Raw genomic sequence first — 17792 nt, forward strand, 5'->3', positions numbered from 1 at the left:
TTTTTGTTTAAATATTTTTTTTCCTTGAGGCACTGTGAGCTGAGTCCGAGATCAATTTAGGAATTGGCTTCAAATAGCTCCATATAAAAAGGCCAAATTGCCAGGCGCTTGGTTCAATTACAAACCTTTTCATTTAGGTTTAAGAAAAGCTCTGTGTAATTTCCGTAAAATATGGGTTCTACACCGATTTTCAGCATTTTTGTATATGTCAATTGGAACTTTAGTATTTCACTCATTTAATCTGTACTTTTATTTGACGTAAAGAGCAAAGAACGTTATACTCCGGAAATGAATCTATTTAGTACCAAGGGTTGTAGCTAAGATTTTAGTAAGAGGAGTGACCAAATTGAAGGATTATCTTCAAAAGAAACCGTTCTTCGAATGCAAAAAGAGCTTTGTCGAAAATTTGTAAAAATAAGTCTAATTTTTATTAATTTTAATTTATTTGAAAAAATCAATAAAATCCTTAATATGATCTTTAAGAAAAACGAAATTCACTTAGGACCTTTTTTTAGGAAACTTTTTTTTATTTCAACGATCTCATGGATTTGAGTAGCTTTTTATTGGAGGAAATTGCATTTGAATGAAGCTTTTGAGAATAATGTCCTAATCCCAAAACGATGTTCCGAGGCCAAAAAAAAAGCTTTCGTCTCTTTATCGACATAAATCTTATTTTAATCCGATTTTGATGATTTTAAATCGTTCAAATAGCTTATAAACAGTCTTCAAATGCTTCAATTAGTTTTTCAAAAGCAAATATTAGCTTTTCTTTGTGTTTTAATGAAATGCGATCAAAAGCAGCTTCAGTTTTTCTTTTTTTTTTTTTTAAATTCCCTCAGGAAGATTTTCATAAGCTTTCTATTCAAAGTTCATAAGTTTTTTCTGCATCGTTTTTTTATGATCACAAATTTGGAAAGACGAGGACACTTACAAAAAAATTCTCTAACACGTCTAAAATATTTTTAAAATGGACTTTTCTTGGGTGGAAATTCCGCTATAATGGCCTCTACACACTATGAGAAATTTCTTTAAAAAATGCCTTTTTAAAGAAAATTTCCCCTAACCTTGTAGGCAGAAATGTCAAAAGTTTTTAAAAAAGGCAATTTTTGACGAAAATGGCTTCTAGTCTGTAGACACCATAAAGAAAAGAAATGTTCTTTTTTATGTGTTTAAAATGAAAAATTTAATTTAACTTAAGCTTGCTAAAGCCACCAAGAAGAGTTTTTCTTGAAGGAAATTCCGGGAAATTCCGGGACCGTCTCAAGACGGTCTTCACAAAAATCACATTTACTGCGATTACAAAGTTTTTATTTTAAAGTGCTTTAGTGTCCTTGGTAATAGTCACGGCGTAATCACACTTACATATTGAAATTTTAATGTGATTCACATTAATTGTCGCTTGTGAGCGTCCAAATATGTTACTTGTGTCTTTGAGTCACTTAATATTTGGGGTTTTTCTATTTATTGATAAAGAAGTGGACTTGGCCTGCAAAAATAAGTTTAAATTTACCTAAAGCATAAATATTTTTTATATTAAAAAATTAATGAGAAATTCGCATTAATTTTTCGTATTAATGCTATAAATCAATTTATATCAAATTTTGCGGGCCCAGTCTACCTTTTTATCAACAAATAGATCAAATTTTGAATATAAAATGACACAAACACACAAATTACACATTTGGACTCTCACCAGCGACAATTAATGTGAATCATATTAAAATTTTAATGTGCAAGTGTGATAACACAGTTGCTAACATCTCTTGAAAGTTTGAACTCATTTTAACTCTTCGTTTTGTTGCTATTCCCAGTTTTGTGTGACCAGGTCAGAGAAAAAGCAACAAAAAATATTTGTGCAAAAAAACTCATTTCCAATTTCAATAAAAATACCGATTTAAAGTTATCTGACTAAAATAAATTTATTTTTTACTGAAAGATATGTCGTTCTACTTTGTGTAGGGTGAAAGGAACGTCTATTGACACTTTAAGAACTCGTGTCAGCCATGGGCGTACCCAGCTAGGGGCAGGGGGGGGCAGCTGCCCCCCCCTAGAAGCTTCAAATAAGACAAAAACAAATGAAAAGTAAAAAAAATATACATTTGGTCAGCAAAAATAAATAATTTTGTTCAGTAAAAAAAACAAATCTTTCCAAAAATGGGCTTAATTTTTCGATCCATAAAGATCGAAACTTTGATGAAAATTCTACTTCTTTTAAAAGTTGTAAATTTAGTCACTTTTCAAATTTAGTGTTTTACTGCTCGTTTGTCAATACAAAAATGAGCTAAAAAAACAATTAAAAGCCCAATCGGGGAGGGGGGCAGAGCAAGGCTGTTGCCCCCACTGCACTACATTCAAAAATTAAAAAAAAGTGTAAAAATGGGCAAATATTTAGTAATTATTTTTACTTTCTTTTTATAACGTAATTTCAGTAATATATTTTTCGAAAAGGAGGAAGTTGTCACGTAATGTTTTTTACAGAATTAAAGGATATTTAAGGATTTATAACGAAAATTTAAAAATCCACGGAGAAAGTAAAAGCATAGGGTTAGAATTTGTTTTATAAAAGTCGTCATTGAGTTCTCTAAAGATCGCTTTTAGCACCAACAATTTACCATATACTATTATTGAAAAGTAAGCAAGTTTCTTCTGAACATAATAAAAATTTTATTTAATTCAAGCTCCTAAGCATATAAAAGCATAACATATAAACTATATTTTTTGACATTTTTATTTAAAAAAAATATATATTCGGCCGTTAGGACCTGATTGTCGGAAACGTTTATTGAAAAAACTTATTTTTCGTTAATACCTAATGATTACTAGAGTAGATTCATCTGATCTCAGAAAAACCAATTATTCCCTGTTAGCAGGTGAGTTAAACCGGTTAAGCCCGTTCTTAAACTTGAGGATTTAAAAAGAAAAGAAAATTAGGTCTTTTTTTTGATAATTTAATACAAAAATACGATTTTCGGCGTATTTTGCACCACGTTTTGTCTTAAAAAATAAATCGTTATCAAAGCAACAAAAAATCCATGGTTCAAGTTAGTTTAACCCATCTTCTAATAGGAAATAATTTTTTTTACGTTAAATTAATCTACACTGAGTAATCGTGACTACCGAAAAGTAAGTTTTATTTTCAAAAAGACATTTCCAAAAATTAGGTACCAAGTTACAAGAGCTAAACTTTTAAAGTTGTTAATGAAAATTTGAAAAAATGCAGCTCAACTGTTGTATTTTTACATACTTAAGAGATTATATTGAATTAATTATATCACGTTGACAAAAAAGAAAGGAAACATGCTGTTTTTAGGCTGCGTCATCCATGTAACCCTTTAAGAAGGGGAGACGTGGGTCAAAATATATTAAAAACAGCATAATTTTCACTAATATTTTTACATCGGAATAAAAAGTTTATTTAACCCTTTAAGGACGATAGGAACACCGGTGTCCCATAAAGATTATAATTTTTCGTGACTACCTAAAGTTATTTTTTACTTATGTTTATACGTAATTGCAAAGTAGAAGTTTGAAAGTATCTAGAATATTCTTTGCAAGTCTCCAACTATTTGCAATATAGTAAATTTTTAAGCTAAAAAATGACACGAATTTTTAAATTCTTATAATGAAAATTGATTTTAATTATTTTTTATACTTCCAATTTTTTTTAAGCAAAACCGTTTTAGAACAAGATACTACAATACTCAAACATAATATTTTTCTTTAGAGTGAAAATTATCTGTCATTGGTATCGTCAGAAAAATTACTTAATTTTTTGAGCTATTTTTGTCCCTATCGTTCATAGAGACAAAAAATACGCCAAATCACATTCTATTGGCTTTTCGAAGGCCAGATATAAGACGTATCACAAGTTAAAATCCAGAAAATATAGTTTAAATCTTGTTATTTTTATGCCTAAGAGCTTGAATTAATTTTTTTTTATTATGATAGAAAAGAAATTTGGAAAAAAAATCTGTTTTTAGTCTTCTTGACCCTCGTAGTGGTAACCCCTTAAGTAAATTTTCGTTAAATAAAAATGTCAAGGCTGGAAATTTTCAGAAGCATATCATTAATTCTATATGATAGTGCTTTTTGCCTTGAAGGGTATCACGAAACGAAATGTTAATACCTCCATATTAAATTTAAGAAAAATATATAAGCTCCAAAACATTTTGATGTTTTTGTATATGACAATTGGTATATTAGTGATTCGTTTTACTATATCTAAATTTGCGCATTTATTATCAGAAATTAATAAAGATAGGTGTAATTGTAAAAATGCATCGTGTTCTGCGGATCGGAAGGGACTTAATCAAACGTTTCTCGGATAGTTGGTTCTATAGATTAAATATGAACTAAAAGGAATGTCTTACTTACTGTAGTAATTTGCTAAAAAGTAGCGAATAATTTCTAAAAATTATTTTATTTTTAGCCAATAATATGGGAGAGAGTGTACTGGTCCGAGGAACACTTACGATTGTTCCTTACCAATACCTACAAATTAAGCATAGGCTAGTTAATCTATGCTGAAAAGTAGGGGACCTGCTTTATTATCCCATTTTATTTTTTTATGTTTTTTTTTTTCAAAATAAAAATTATGTACCCCCACCCCCTCGCCAACAAATTTTGAGATTTAGCCCCCCCCCCCTAACCGAAATCCTGGGTACGCCCTTGGTGTCAGCACCTATTGACACCCTACTCTGTACCATTTGGGATATGAAATTTGCACATTTCTGTTTATAGTAAAAGGTATATTACAGAAAAATCGTTATATTACTTATATTTTACTAGATAGGGTGGAATCACCAGTTCTCGCCAGTGCCCCACTTCTCGCCACTTACATTGAAATCGCTATTTTTCGCAATTTATGAAATAAATGAGTCGCATTTTTTTTGTATTGTTTCTGCTTCTACGCATAGAATCGAAAAATAATAATTATTCGTTTTGGATTCACGATTTTGATCACTTTTTAGAGCAATATTTTAAGCAAGTGCATCGAATCCAACATCTCTTACCAAATGTACTAAGTGTCGTCAAATTTTCATCAGGCCAAAAATACCTATTTGGTTAAATAATTTGTCTATTGAATATTTAATTGCACTTGTGGAATACATAAAATTTGTATTTAGTCAATTAATATTTCATTTTATATTATTTTTGTATAAAAATGAGGCATGGCGAGAAGTGGTAATATTCTGGAATTGATTTTACCACCTGTCGCCATATCTTTTCAATAGGCGACGCTAACTTCACTTCGTACATTCTCAGTTGTCAAATCTGCATTGTTTACTTTCTGCAAAAGCCCCATAATTTGATTTCTCAAATAAAAGGGAAGAAAAATCATTTAAAGAGAGTAATAATAAAGTGATCACAAGGAAAGAGAAATGGTGAATGTATTCTTTTCATAGCATTGCCTAAAATAACCGAGTGTGGTTCTTTTCAAGTGGGTGGCGAGAAGTGGTTACAAATTTTACAAAACTGGCGAAAAGTGGTAAAAAGTGGCGACGAAATGGTTATTTTTGCATTATTAATAAAAATCAGTTTTTTAAGTAGTCCAGCGTTATGTTCTAGGATTATTGTTTTCACGTATCTAGAGCTAATACATCTAAGTAACTTTGTGTCAAATTTGACTTATCTTGTAACAAGGATTCAAAAGTTATAATTAAATGAATTTAATTTTTTCCTAAACATGGCGATAGCCGGTTATTCCACCCTACATTAAATAATTTTCAACATTTTGACAAAAGTGTCAATAAGGGTTCCCTGTCGAACAGACGTTCCTCCGACCTTATTTTATTTAAAAAATTTGAAAAAACTAAAAATGTGAATTTTAGAAGCAAAAAGAGTTTCAAAAAATTTTTATATTTTCTCACCTAGCGCCTGAACTAAAAAAGATAATGAAGAATGAATGGTTTTTCCGACTTTATTGGATCATAATTATCCTAGAAAACATTGTTTTAGAACTTTTTTTTTGCATATTAAAGAAAATACTGTTAGAGGGTTAATTCTGAGCCTCCGGACCGGAGAATTAAAAAAAAATCAGAAATATGAACAATTAGCACAATTGCTAATCCAACCAACAGCATTTCAAATGTTCGAGTTTCTTGTGATGGAAGTGGTACAAATTGATCTGAATCATACTTTTCAATTCAAGATTTAGATCTCTAATCTACAAATTATCTAATCTCTTTCGCTTGTTAAACTCTTGTTAAATCATTGTCGTTATCTTGCTGAATCTACAGCAAAATCGGGAAAAAAAATCCCACCCACTGATTAACTGTCGATTGATTTAAAATAGTAATCCCGCTGTGCCTTTGATCGAGAATAGAAGAGAAATGTTGTCCAAAAAATTGCTTCTTTTTTTTTTGGTCTGAGAAATAAGTCTTTTGCAACAGTTTCAAAGAAGTTCAACTGTGTGCAATTAATATTTGTTCGTTTCTCCTGCATTGTTATTCTTCACACGACCAACTGTTCCCCCTTTGTGCCTCCCACCGCATATTTATTTAAATGTTTCATTGCGAAAATCCATCCAAGACTGACGGTGTGTGCGCAAGAATGAAAAATTTAACCTTAGAGGTAGAAGTAACAGACATAATTGGTCAATTGCTCCATATTTTCACCGTTTATTTCATCAAATTGTGTACGCATTATATTTCTCTTCATGTCATAAAAGTGATCTCAGAGTCAAATTCGCTGCCCTCGACAGTGAGTCTCTGACCAGAGGAAAAGAGAAAAAAGACCAAAGAAGGAGTGCTCAACGCAAAAAAAAACACACTGTGGTATTTAGAAAATATTTCTCATTTATTCCTAGCAATTTAAACATCTAATTTTAAGAGTATTTAAAGGTCTCTCTCGTTCTTTTTTTTTCTCAATAGCTTTTACAGCACCAAATATATTTACAAAAATTTTACTTCCTCCACTATCCACTTGTACATTATACCTCTTCCCAAAAAGAAGTATAAAACCTTAGTTTTTTTTTTACACATTTTCCTTTTTTCACCTTTTTTCTTTTAAATTCGAGTATTTGGGTGGAATTTTTGTATCGCAAATTTCACTTATTCTCGCTCTCTTTAACATAATTATTATTTTTTTTTCTTTTTAAATTACATTCTCCATTCCACAAATTCTCAGCAGAATCATTGCATAATGTCATTTCCTTGCGCTTCAGCTCAATCACGTCAATTTGGTGATTTCTATCAGTAATTGGAAAGCGTGTGGGATTTCCCAATAATTTTCCCACGAAATGCAAAAGAAGGAATTCAATATTTAATGAAATGCAAAAAAAGGGCACAAATGGCAGGAACAAATTAATAAATTTCCTAATTAGAATTCAATCATTTGGCCAATTGATAGGATTGAACTGAAAAAAGAAACTGCACAAGGATTGATGATTCCAGCTGAGAATCCGGAAAACTCCTCATTCAATTGATGTGGTATAAAATGGATGGGAAATATTGCAAAGTGGAAATTGATCTTCTATTTTTACTTTTCGTTTAGGAATAATTTGTAAAATTGACAAATATTGGCGAATTTATCAGAGTTTTGTTAATTCTATTATTTGAATTTTGGAATGAAATTGGCAAATCAGCATTAATTTAGTATCAATAATCGATAGATCGAAATACACATTCTAAAGTACCGACAGATCGACACGATCTTTGCAAAACCTCGTTAGTCTGAAAAAAAACTTGCAAATGTTTGACACGGCCTTAGCGAAATATCGACAGATCGACAAGAACTTCTTGAACTTTGACAAGTCTCCGGTAGAATGGCATGATTTTTGCACAAGTTCGACTCGATCTACGCGAAACATCGACAGATCGACACGATTTTGCAAAACCTCGTTAGTCTGAAAAAATTTGGAAATGTTTGACACGGCCTTAGCGAAATGTCGACAGACCGACAAGAACTTCTTGAACTTTGACAAGTGTCCGGTGAAATAGCATGATTTTTGCACAAGTTCGACTCGATCTACGCGAAACATCCACAGATCGACACGATTTTTGCAGAAGATCGACACAGGCTTTACAAAACTTCAGGAGATCGACAAAATCTTTGCATTGGATCGACAAGAACTTCTTGAACTTTGACAAGTCTCCGGTAGAACAGCATGATTTTTGCACAAGTTCGACTCGATCTACGCGAAACATCCACAGATCGACACGATTTTTGCAAAAGATCGATATAAATTTTACAAAACTTCAGCAGATCAACATAGGCTTTGCAAAAGATCGACAAGAACTTCTTGAACTTTGACAAGTCTCCGGTAGATAGAATGGCATGATTTTTGCACAAGTTCGACTCGATCTACGCGAAACATCCACAGATCGACACGATTTTTGCAAAAGATCGACATAGATTTTACAAAACTTCAGCAGATCAACATAGGCTTTGCAAAAGATCGACAAGAACTTCTTGAACTTTGACAAGTCTCCGGTAGATAGAATGGCATGATTTTTGCACAAGTTCGACTCGATCTACGCGAAACATCCACAGATCGACACGATTTTTGCAAAAGATCGACATAGATTTTACAAAAGTTCAGCAGATCAACATAAGCTTTGCAAAAGATTGACTCGAACTTCGTGAAATATCGGCAGATCGACATGATGTTTTCAAAAGGTCGGCAGATGGACAAGAACTTCGCTAAGGTCGACAGATCGACATAAACTTTTGCAAAACTTCACAAGAACCTTGCGAAACATCGCCAATTCGACACAATCTTCTCAAAAGGGCGGCAAACTGCCTGGAACTTCGCAAAAGATTGCCATGAGCGTCACAAAAGGTTGATCTCACAGAAACTTCGGAAAAGGTCGACAGACTGACACGAACTTCGGAAAAGATCGATATGAACTTCGAAAAAGGTCGGCAAATCGACACGATTTTTTTTAAAGATCGAAAGACTAATACGGACTTCGCAAAAGATCGACATGGACTTCGCAAAACATCGCCAAGTCGACATTTTATTTAAAAGGTCAGCGGGCTCACAGAAACTTTGCAAAAGATCGATATGAACTGCGCAAAAAGTCGGCAGACTAATACGGACTTCGTAAGAGATCGATATGGATTTCGCAAAACATCGCTAAGTCCACACGATCCCTTCAAAAGGTCGGCAGATTGACATGAACTTCGCAGAAGATCGAAATGAACTACGTAAAACGACGACAGATCGACACGATTTTTTTTTAAAAGGTCGGCAGACTCACGGAAAACCTTGCAAAAGATCGATATGAACTCCGCAAAAGGTTGGTAGACTAATACGGACTTCACAAAACATCGTTAAGTCGACACGATTCTTTCAAAAAACTCGGAAACTTCACTAAAGATCGATATGAACTCCGCAAAACATCGCCAAGTCGACACGATCCCTTCAAAAGGTCGGTAGAATAATATGAACTTCGCAGAAGATTGATGTGAACTCCGCAAAAGATCGGAAGATCGACACGATTTTTTTAAAAGGTCGGCAGAGGCTCCAAGAAACTTCGCAAACGAGAGATATGAAATGAAGTTCGCAAAAGGTCAGCAGATCGACACATTCAGAACGGCAGATCACAGAAACGTCACGAAAGATCGATATGAACTTCGTAATACATCGCCAAGTCGACACGATCCTTTCAAAAGGGCGGCAGATTGACACGGGATACGCAAAAGATCGTTTTAAACTTCGCAATAGGTCGACAGTTCGACAAGTTTTTTTTAAGAGATCGGCGGACTCATAGAAACTTCGGAAAAGATCGACAGACTGACACGGACTTCGAAAAATACCTTCAAATCGACATGAACTTCGCAAAAGGTCAGCAGATTGACATGGACTTCGCAAAAGATCGATATAAACTTCGCAAACAGTTGAAAAATCGACATGATCTTCTCTAGAAATCGGCACACTGATACGAACTTGGCAAAAATTCAGGTAGATCGACATAAACTTTGCCGAATTTAGCTCGAACTTCGAAAAACATCGCCAAGTCGATACGATCTTTTTACAATAAAACATCGCCAAGTCGATACGATCTTTTCACAAGAAAACATCGCCAAGTCGATACGATCTTTTTACAAGAAAACATCGCCAAGTCGACACGATCTTTTTACAAGGCCGTCAGACTGACAGAAACCTCGCAAAAGATCGATATGAACTTCGCAGAAGTTCGGAACATCGACACGATCTTTGCAAAACCTCGCTGTAAACTTCTCGAGCTTCACAAAAGGTCAGTAGATCTCCACGATTTTTAGAAAATATCGATACATCAACAAAATTTTTGCAAAAGAACAGAAAAAATGCAATAGATCGACAAATTGGTGTTCAATTTACCGACACAGTTGTCTGCCCTTTGAATTTCGAAAATCTTCAATAAAAAAATTAATCACCCTAACAAACTTTTGTAAATTTATGCTAGAAATTTGTAAATCACTGGTAACTCCTTTTTTTACAAACTTTTCCAAACTTTTACAAATAAACTCATATCTAATTATTTGTAAATCTGATAACTTAACAAAAATACTGAAAAATAAATTACAAAATTCGTCAAAGAAAATCAACAAAATATTTGTCAATTCCTTAGAAATATTTCGAAAATTTTACTACTGTTTTATCTTGCCGCTAAATAAAATAATCAATTTCCATTTACAAAATCCCCAAGCTAATGAAAGGTACTCACTCAGGTGGCATCTCCTGGCAGTTGATCCCCAAGGGTCTATCCGACGTAGGGGAAGGGAGCGTAGGGGGCAGGGAAGTAGCCTGGGAAAGCGGCTGGATTGGCCGCAACAGGAACGGAAGTGGTGACGTAGGTTGTGACCAGAGTCGGGGTTACGTGAGTTGAGAACAGCGTCGTATAGGCTGTTTTGGCACCGAATGTCAACTTCAGGACTTTACTATCTGTAACAGTGACTATGGTATTTGTTACGATGGGAGCAGATGTGATCTGGAATTGTGGCTGTTGAGGGAAGAGAGGATTCATGGGAACAGGAGGAATAGGAAGAGATGGTTGGATTGTCGTTGTCTCATATTCATAATCTGTCTTTGTTACTGTCCCAATTGGCCTTGTCAGTGTGCTGAAGATTGTGGAGACGCCATTGAAGATGGGAATGACATGGGAATCGTAAACTGTCTCTAGTTTAACGATTGGCTTAGAAGATGTAATCACTTGGGGTAGATTTGCTGCTGCTGGATTGAGAAGTCGCAGCAATTGCTGGATTTCTGGCTGAATTTCCGTAGATTTGGGCGTTGTGGCCTCAACGGATGTCTTAGTGACTTTCGGCTTGGATTTTGGCACAATAGCTGGAACACGATCCAGTCCCAGTAGATCCAGGTCAGTACCCACCTTGGACAAGTCCAATTCAGCTGGAAGCTCCTGACGTGCCGTCTCATCGTCTTCATCTTCTTCGTTGTTGTCCCCAAATTCCAGTTCCAGATGCAATTCCGATCCAGCCTCATCCAGGCGACTGTTGAACTCATTGAAGGTCTTGCTAGGTACGAAGTGGTAGCTCTCCATGGGAGGTAGGGTCTTCGTGGCGGTGACAAGGCGCGTAACATGGTAGGTCTGGATCAGCGTGTGGCTCTCGGTACTGTTCTCATTGTAAACAATGGGCAGAATGTGGGTTTTCAGAAGCTCATGGGTAGTACTGAAAGTCTCAGTAAGGGTCTCGAGGGATGGAGTTTCACCCTCATCTGTCATATAAAGGGGCGGGAGGGTGGCTATTGTGGAGTCTAGGAGATTGTGTTCACTGTCTAAATGGGATGTCGTAGCTAGAATGTTCTCCGTCAAGGGTCCTGTAAATTAATTGGTTAGTTGTTGTTTCATCGGGATCCGGATCAGCGCGCTCGTCCACCATTGAAAACTTTGATCGTCAGCAGTCCTACAATCTTCGAATACTGTATCTGACGTAATTCTATATTATCTTCAGTTTCTTCCGGTGTTCGTCAGAGGATCGTCTTCTTTTTCTTCTCAAAACCACAAATGTTTCCTCATTGGGAAAAGCCATACCGAGGGTCAGAAGCTTTGGAGAAAATTGAGTCTTTTTGGTTTCAGGAAGAAAACAATCCTCTGACGAACACCGGAAGAACCTAAAGATATGTCCTACAATATTCATTGAAATGATATGCAAGCCTAATGGGACCAACGATGGAAGGGGGGTACAAGCCAGACAACAGTGTGAAGATAGGGGTCAACGAGAGGATTGCAGCTGGGAATAGGTGCTCCCATGCTCTGTCAACAATATTCCGTTCTCGAAACGTCTCCCGGTCATCGAAGATCATAATACATAAGACCATAGCGAGGCCCATTGCCATTTATGGTTTACAGGTAGTACCGATGACTCAAGCTGAAGAACAATCGCTACTGATCTTCGAAAGACGAATGCTGAGACGGATCTATGGCTCTGTGAGGGAAACAATGGAGAGTACAGTATCCAAACCCGGACGAACCATGAGCTGGAACTCCTTTATAAGGAGCCAGACACTATGGCCATCATGAGAGCACGTCAAATCAGCTGACTGGGACACATCCAGCGAATTCCAGCTGCAAGAATGTCTAAGAAACTACTAAATAGTGAACCTGAAGGGACAAGTATGAGAGGACGGCCTAGAAAACGATGTAAGAAAGTAGTGGATAGTGCCCTTAAACAGCTGGGGATTCTGAGGTGCTAGAAAAAGCTAGTGGAGAGTGCCAAGACTGAAGAAGGTTAGGCAAGAGGCCCGGTTCTTAGGGACGTTGCAGCCACCTAAGCAAACAATATTCAATACTGGTCCTGTAAAGGACCCTTTTATATTGTCTTTCCTTCATACCAGGAAAAAGTAGAAAAGGTCCAAAAACGGGTTTCTAACTAATGACCTAATGACCGATGCGAACTATTTGTAATTTCAAGACCTTTCAAATAAATTCAACTTTAAACAAATCAGTTGAGAAATATGCCTTCTAGAGAGGTTTAACTTTAACCTTCAAAAATTCAAGATGGCGAATTTTTACAAACATCGGTAGCTATGGACGACATTTTAGCCTGGACAACTGCTTTAACATAAAGTGGTTTTTAAAACAAAAAGAACACTTAAAAAGTCAGATAAAAAAGCAAACTTAACAAAGTATGATCATGATCTGGGTCTAATCGTATATTAAACGAATTTTTGAGATGGTTAAGTGATGGTGTTGGGCACCTTTCGTGGAAAAAAAATAGCATCGTGATATTTCAAATAAATAGTGCAAAAACAGCCATTTTGAAATGATAGAAAAACATAGTTTTTATACTGTGAAGTTTGCAGCACTGTTTCTGTAGTTGACAGGTTTCTCTCTTTTCTAATCAAAGTCAGAAGGGAAGTGCGTGCATTTTATCTCAGCTCAAGAAAGTGTACGATTTATCAATACCTTTAGAAGCAATTTGGTAGTATTCCTTCTGGTGAATGGTCCTAAAGTCCATAGATTGCGACAGACAATGCGCAAATCCACATAATTGGTGAAACGAGACTAGTTTAAGGCCTAAAATATTGAGGTCCTGTCATAGCCGGTATATTCGCCTGACTTGAATCCTTACGAAGAAAAATCTGTGGGGAATTCTAGATCGAAACCATGACCAAGCTCAGGAATAGGTGTATGACTAATTACTGAATTTATTCCCTAACCTTTCTTCTTGAGGGTTTCACTTGTAAATTTTCAATGGTGGAATAGGCTTGAGAGTTTTCAACTAATTTTATTTCGCCTACCTGTGAGTTCTGTGGTGGTTGTCTCAGGTTCTAGAGTCTTCTCGAAGGTGGAGGTGACTGTAATGAAGCGAGTTTTCTTCACTGGTCCCACCTGGAACGTGTAGGGTGATTTGATAGTGGCAATTTCGTAGTAGACATCCGCAAAGTCCGATGGCGTTGAGATTTCAACTTTCAGCGTCTCCACGGGCAGGGGTTTCTCAATTCCATTTCGTCCGTCATCCTGCAGAATGTCTCCGGTCAAAGAAGGCTGTCCATCGAGATCCCCATCGTCTGACCTTCCCTCGAGATTGGCTGTTTCCGTGGCGGTTTCTTTGGGTTCATCCGTGGATTTGCGAATATTTACTCGAGGTTTCGGAGTGGTTTTATATTGCCACCTTCCAGGAGTTCGATTGAGTTTGAATTTGTAGAGACTCGTGGAAGCCTGTTCATTGTCCACACTCGTCGGATGAGGTTTGGGTTTGAAACCTCGGCGGGTGTATGCTTCATTCTGGCTGACTGTGGATGTTGGCTTAAATTCATGCCTAGAAGCTTTGTTGCGCCTAAAAGCGGGGACTGAGCTCGTTTCCGGAAAGACGGAAACTGTATTGACTTCAGATGAAGGTCTGTTGTACTTCTGATTGCTTCTGTACTTCTTCGTGGTAACCTTCTCCGTAGCTGGAGTGACTTCTTCAGCATAATCTTGGGGCTCTTGGTTGTATTTGCGATTCCGGAAGCGACTCTTGAAATCAGCAGGGCTTGTTGGCGGGATACCAACTGGGCGTTTGCTTAGGCGTCCGGAAGCTGTTGTGTAGCTATCTTCGTAGCTGTCCAGGCTCGGAGTAGCTTCGACGGTATGCCTGTGAGCCTTGGGAATAGCCGGAGCGGCTGTCTTGAGAATTTTCAAGGAAGGAGAAGGAGCTAGCTTGGGTTTATTGGGATTGTGGAAGATTTGTGATGAACTCTGCAGAACCTGAGCATATTTTCCCGAGATATAAGTCCCAATAACACTGGTTTCGTGAATTGTTGTTACTCCGTCCTTAACTACAGTCCCTCCTAGCTTCGTAACCAATCCTGTGGGATGCAAACTGTCCCTTCTTTGAGCTTCCGTCGGCCTGGTTTTAATATGAGGCTTGTTCCCTCTCAAATTGTGCACCCTGTAGGTTTCTTCAACATACTCCGCCGGTTGCCTGGACAGGAAATCATACTCTGGCTCAGCAATATTATTGGGAATCTGTATGGGAATGTCTGAGTTGACATTTGAATTGATCTCAACGATGCTCGATTCAATGATCAAGCCATCGGGTTTCCCTTCAATCTCCTCAGTCTTCTCAGAAGTGCTCTCAGGAATTTCTGTGGGCTCAGAGCTAGGCAGTGCTGTTTCTTTGTGCACAATAACATCGACTTTTGTTGAGACTACATGGGAGGACGTAGCCACTGTCACGGGCTGAACCACATTCACCACACTCACTACTGATGGCCTCTCGGGCTGCTCTACTGCAGTCACTACATTCACAATTGACGACGGCGGGGATTTGATTTCCTTAGTCACTACAGAAATAGGCTTCTTCTCTTCCACTTTCGTAGGTTTCACCTCGATTTTTGTGGATTTAACTTCTACTTTTGTTGGCTCAACCTCAACCACTTGAGTTGGCGTCACCTCCTGAACACTTGAAGACACTGAGAAACAAATTAATATTATTCTAAGTTAAGAATATTCTACACGCAATTAAATATTTTATAGGATTGAATATTCATGAACACATTGATAATTTATTACTCATTTATTTCTATTCGAGATAAATAAAGTCCTGTAATGACATTTGTTTTAGAGATATCATTAAATGTAAAACCAATAAAAAAGTAAACTGTTTGATTAGTTATTTGCAAAGTCTTCATCACCTGGCTTATGCATTTCTGACCAATCATCTAATTATTGGATGTTTGCTTTTAAATCAATGAAAAACATCGATTTTGAAATAGCCACATCCAACAAGGTTATTATATTAATTACAGTATTTGCAATAAATAATTAAATGTAGCGGAGCAAATTAAGTTTTTTTTTCGAAGGAAGAAAAGACAATAAATTTTGGATTTATTTTCGATACAATAAAAGTTTAACGACAATTTTATTATTAAGGTTTCTAAATGTGTATTTAAAAAAAAAACTTATTAACTTTTTTTTTTAAATAAATTGAGTCTTTGAAGCACTCAAAACTTCAAAAGGAAAGCTCATGTTACTATTGTTAGCTTTTTAAATAATAATCTAAATTTTAAACATTGTAAATTGAATAATTAATTTAACAAGGCACTAAAAATTCAGGGCACTATACGAGCAGTAAAAAGTTAGAATTGAACAATAATAAAAACATAAACAATGATATTATCGTAAAGGTTTTAGCAAAGGAATAAGAAAAATGCTGTTCATTTTACAAGAAACTCATTTTAGAAGTTAATTATGTAAATTAGAGCCATTTTGTAAATATTTAGATTTTTACCGATCAAAATAAGACATTTTATTGCTCATTTTTCATTTTTTACTGCTCCTTTTTTGCCAAAATTCCTCAATTCCGGAGGGTGTTTAATTGAAGATTTAGATGATCCATAACAGGCTTGCGATTTTATTGAAAAATCGCAAGAACTCGCGATTTATTTTAGAAAGATCGCAAGAACTGATCATTTAATTTCGAAAGATTGTGTCTACATTCATTGTAAATGACGTACCGCTGTGTGGCATCTACAACGAATGCAGAGTGAAAACACAAACAAGATGCAGGTAACACAGTTGCAGAACCAACCGACGATTTCTTGCTCTAGGATCGCAAGAACTTATGATTTCTTGATCTGAGATCGCAAGAACACGCAATTTCTAGCTCTGAGATTGCAAGAACTTATGATTTCTTACTCAAATATCGAAGGAACTCACGATTTCTGGTTCAGAGATCGCAAGAACTAACCATTTTTTGCTTTCATATTGCAAGAACTCACGATTTCGTGATCCGAGATCGCAAGTACTCACGATTTCTTGGTCTGGGATCGCAAGATAACGCAATTTCTAGCTCTGAGATTGCAAGAACTTACGATTTCTTACTCAAATATCGAGGAAACTCACGATTTCTTGCTCAGAAATCGCAAGAACTAACCAATTTTTTCTTCCAGATTGCAAAAACTCACGATTTCTTTGTCTGAGATCGCAAGAACTTACAAATTCTTGCTAGGACATCGCAAGAATCAACTATTTCTTGCTCAGAGATTGCAAGAACTCACGATTTCTTGCTCAGAGATCGCAAGAACTCATAATTTACTTTTGAAAGATCGTAATTCAATATTTCTTTCTCTAAAATCGCAAGAACCAACGATTTCTTGCTGTGAGATTGCGAGAGTTCCTATTCAGAAATCACAAGATCTATCGATTCTAACTCGCAGGTCAAAAGAACTCACGATTTCTTGACCAGAGATCGCAAGAACTTGCGATTTCTTGTTCAGAGATCGTAAGAACGTAAAATTTTTGCACTGTGATCGCGAGAACTCACGATTTCTTGATCCGAGATCGCAGAAACTAACTATTTCTTGCTCAGAAATCGCAAGAACTCACGATTTCTTAATCCAAGATCGCAGGTTTACGATTTCTTCGTCAGAAGATCACAAGAACTCACGGTCTATTGTTCAGAGATCGTAAGAACATAAAATTTTTGCACTATGATCGCGAGAAACTCACGATTTCTAGCTCCGAGATGGCAAGTACTCACGATTTCTTGTTCAGAGATCGTTAGAACTTACGATTTCTTGATCCGAGATTGCAAGAACTCACGATTTCTTGCTCAGAAATTGCCGGAACTTACGATTTCATCGTCAGTGATCACAAGAACTCACGGTCTATTGTTCAGAGATCGCAAGAACTCACTATTTACTTTTGAAAGATCGCAATTCAATATTTCTTGGTCCTAAATCGCAAGACGATTTCTTGCTGTAAAATCGCAAAAATTTACGATTTCTTGTCCAGAGATCGTTAGACCTCAAGATTTATTTTTGAGAAATCGCAAGAATTCACTATTTCTTGCTTTAAGATCGTCAGTTCTTACGATTGATTGCTAGATATCGTAAGATCGCAGAATTTTTCAGTGATCGC

At 36.2% G+C, this 17792-nt stretch overlaps 1 protein-coding gene across 2 annotated transcripts in view; it reads right to left on the minus strand.

The window, feature by feature from the left end:
• Positions 1-6777: 6777 nt before the first annotated feature.
• Positions 6778-17792, minus strand: part of LOC129803677 (mucin-5AC) — a 63246-nt gene continuing 52231 nt past the window's right edge. Inside the window, exons 4-6 of one of the 2 annotated variants that reach the window (XM_055850414.1) lie at positions 13688-15343; positions 10653-11764; positions 6778-7065 (exon numbers count right to left, since the gene is read on the minus strand). In XM_055850414.1, the coding sequence (XP_055706389.1) occupies positions 10689-11764; positions 13688-15343 (2732 nt within the window). In that variant the 3' untranslated portion in view covers positions 6778-7065; positions 10653-10688. Of the gene's footprint in view, positions 11765-13687; positions 15344-17792 lie in introns of both variants that reach the window. The other variant, XM_055850413.1, reaches the window with a different exon arrangement.

This window comes from Phlebotomus papatasi, chromosome 2 (genome assembly GCF_024763615.1).
Source record: "Phlebotomus papatasi isolate M1 chromosome 2, Ppap_2.1, whole genome shotgun sequence".
In the NCBI taxonomy this organism is placed as follows: Eukaryota; Metazoa; Arthropoda; class Insecta; order Diptera; family Psychodidae; genus Phlebotomus; species Phlebotomus papatasi.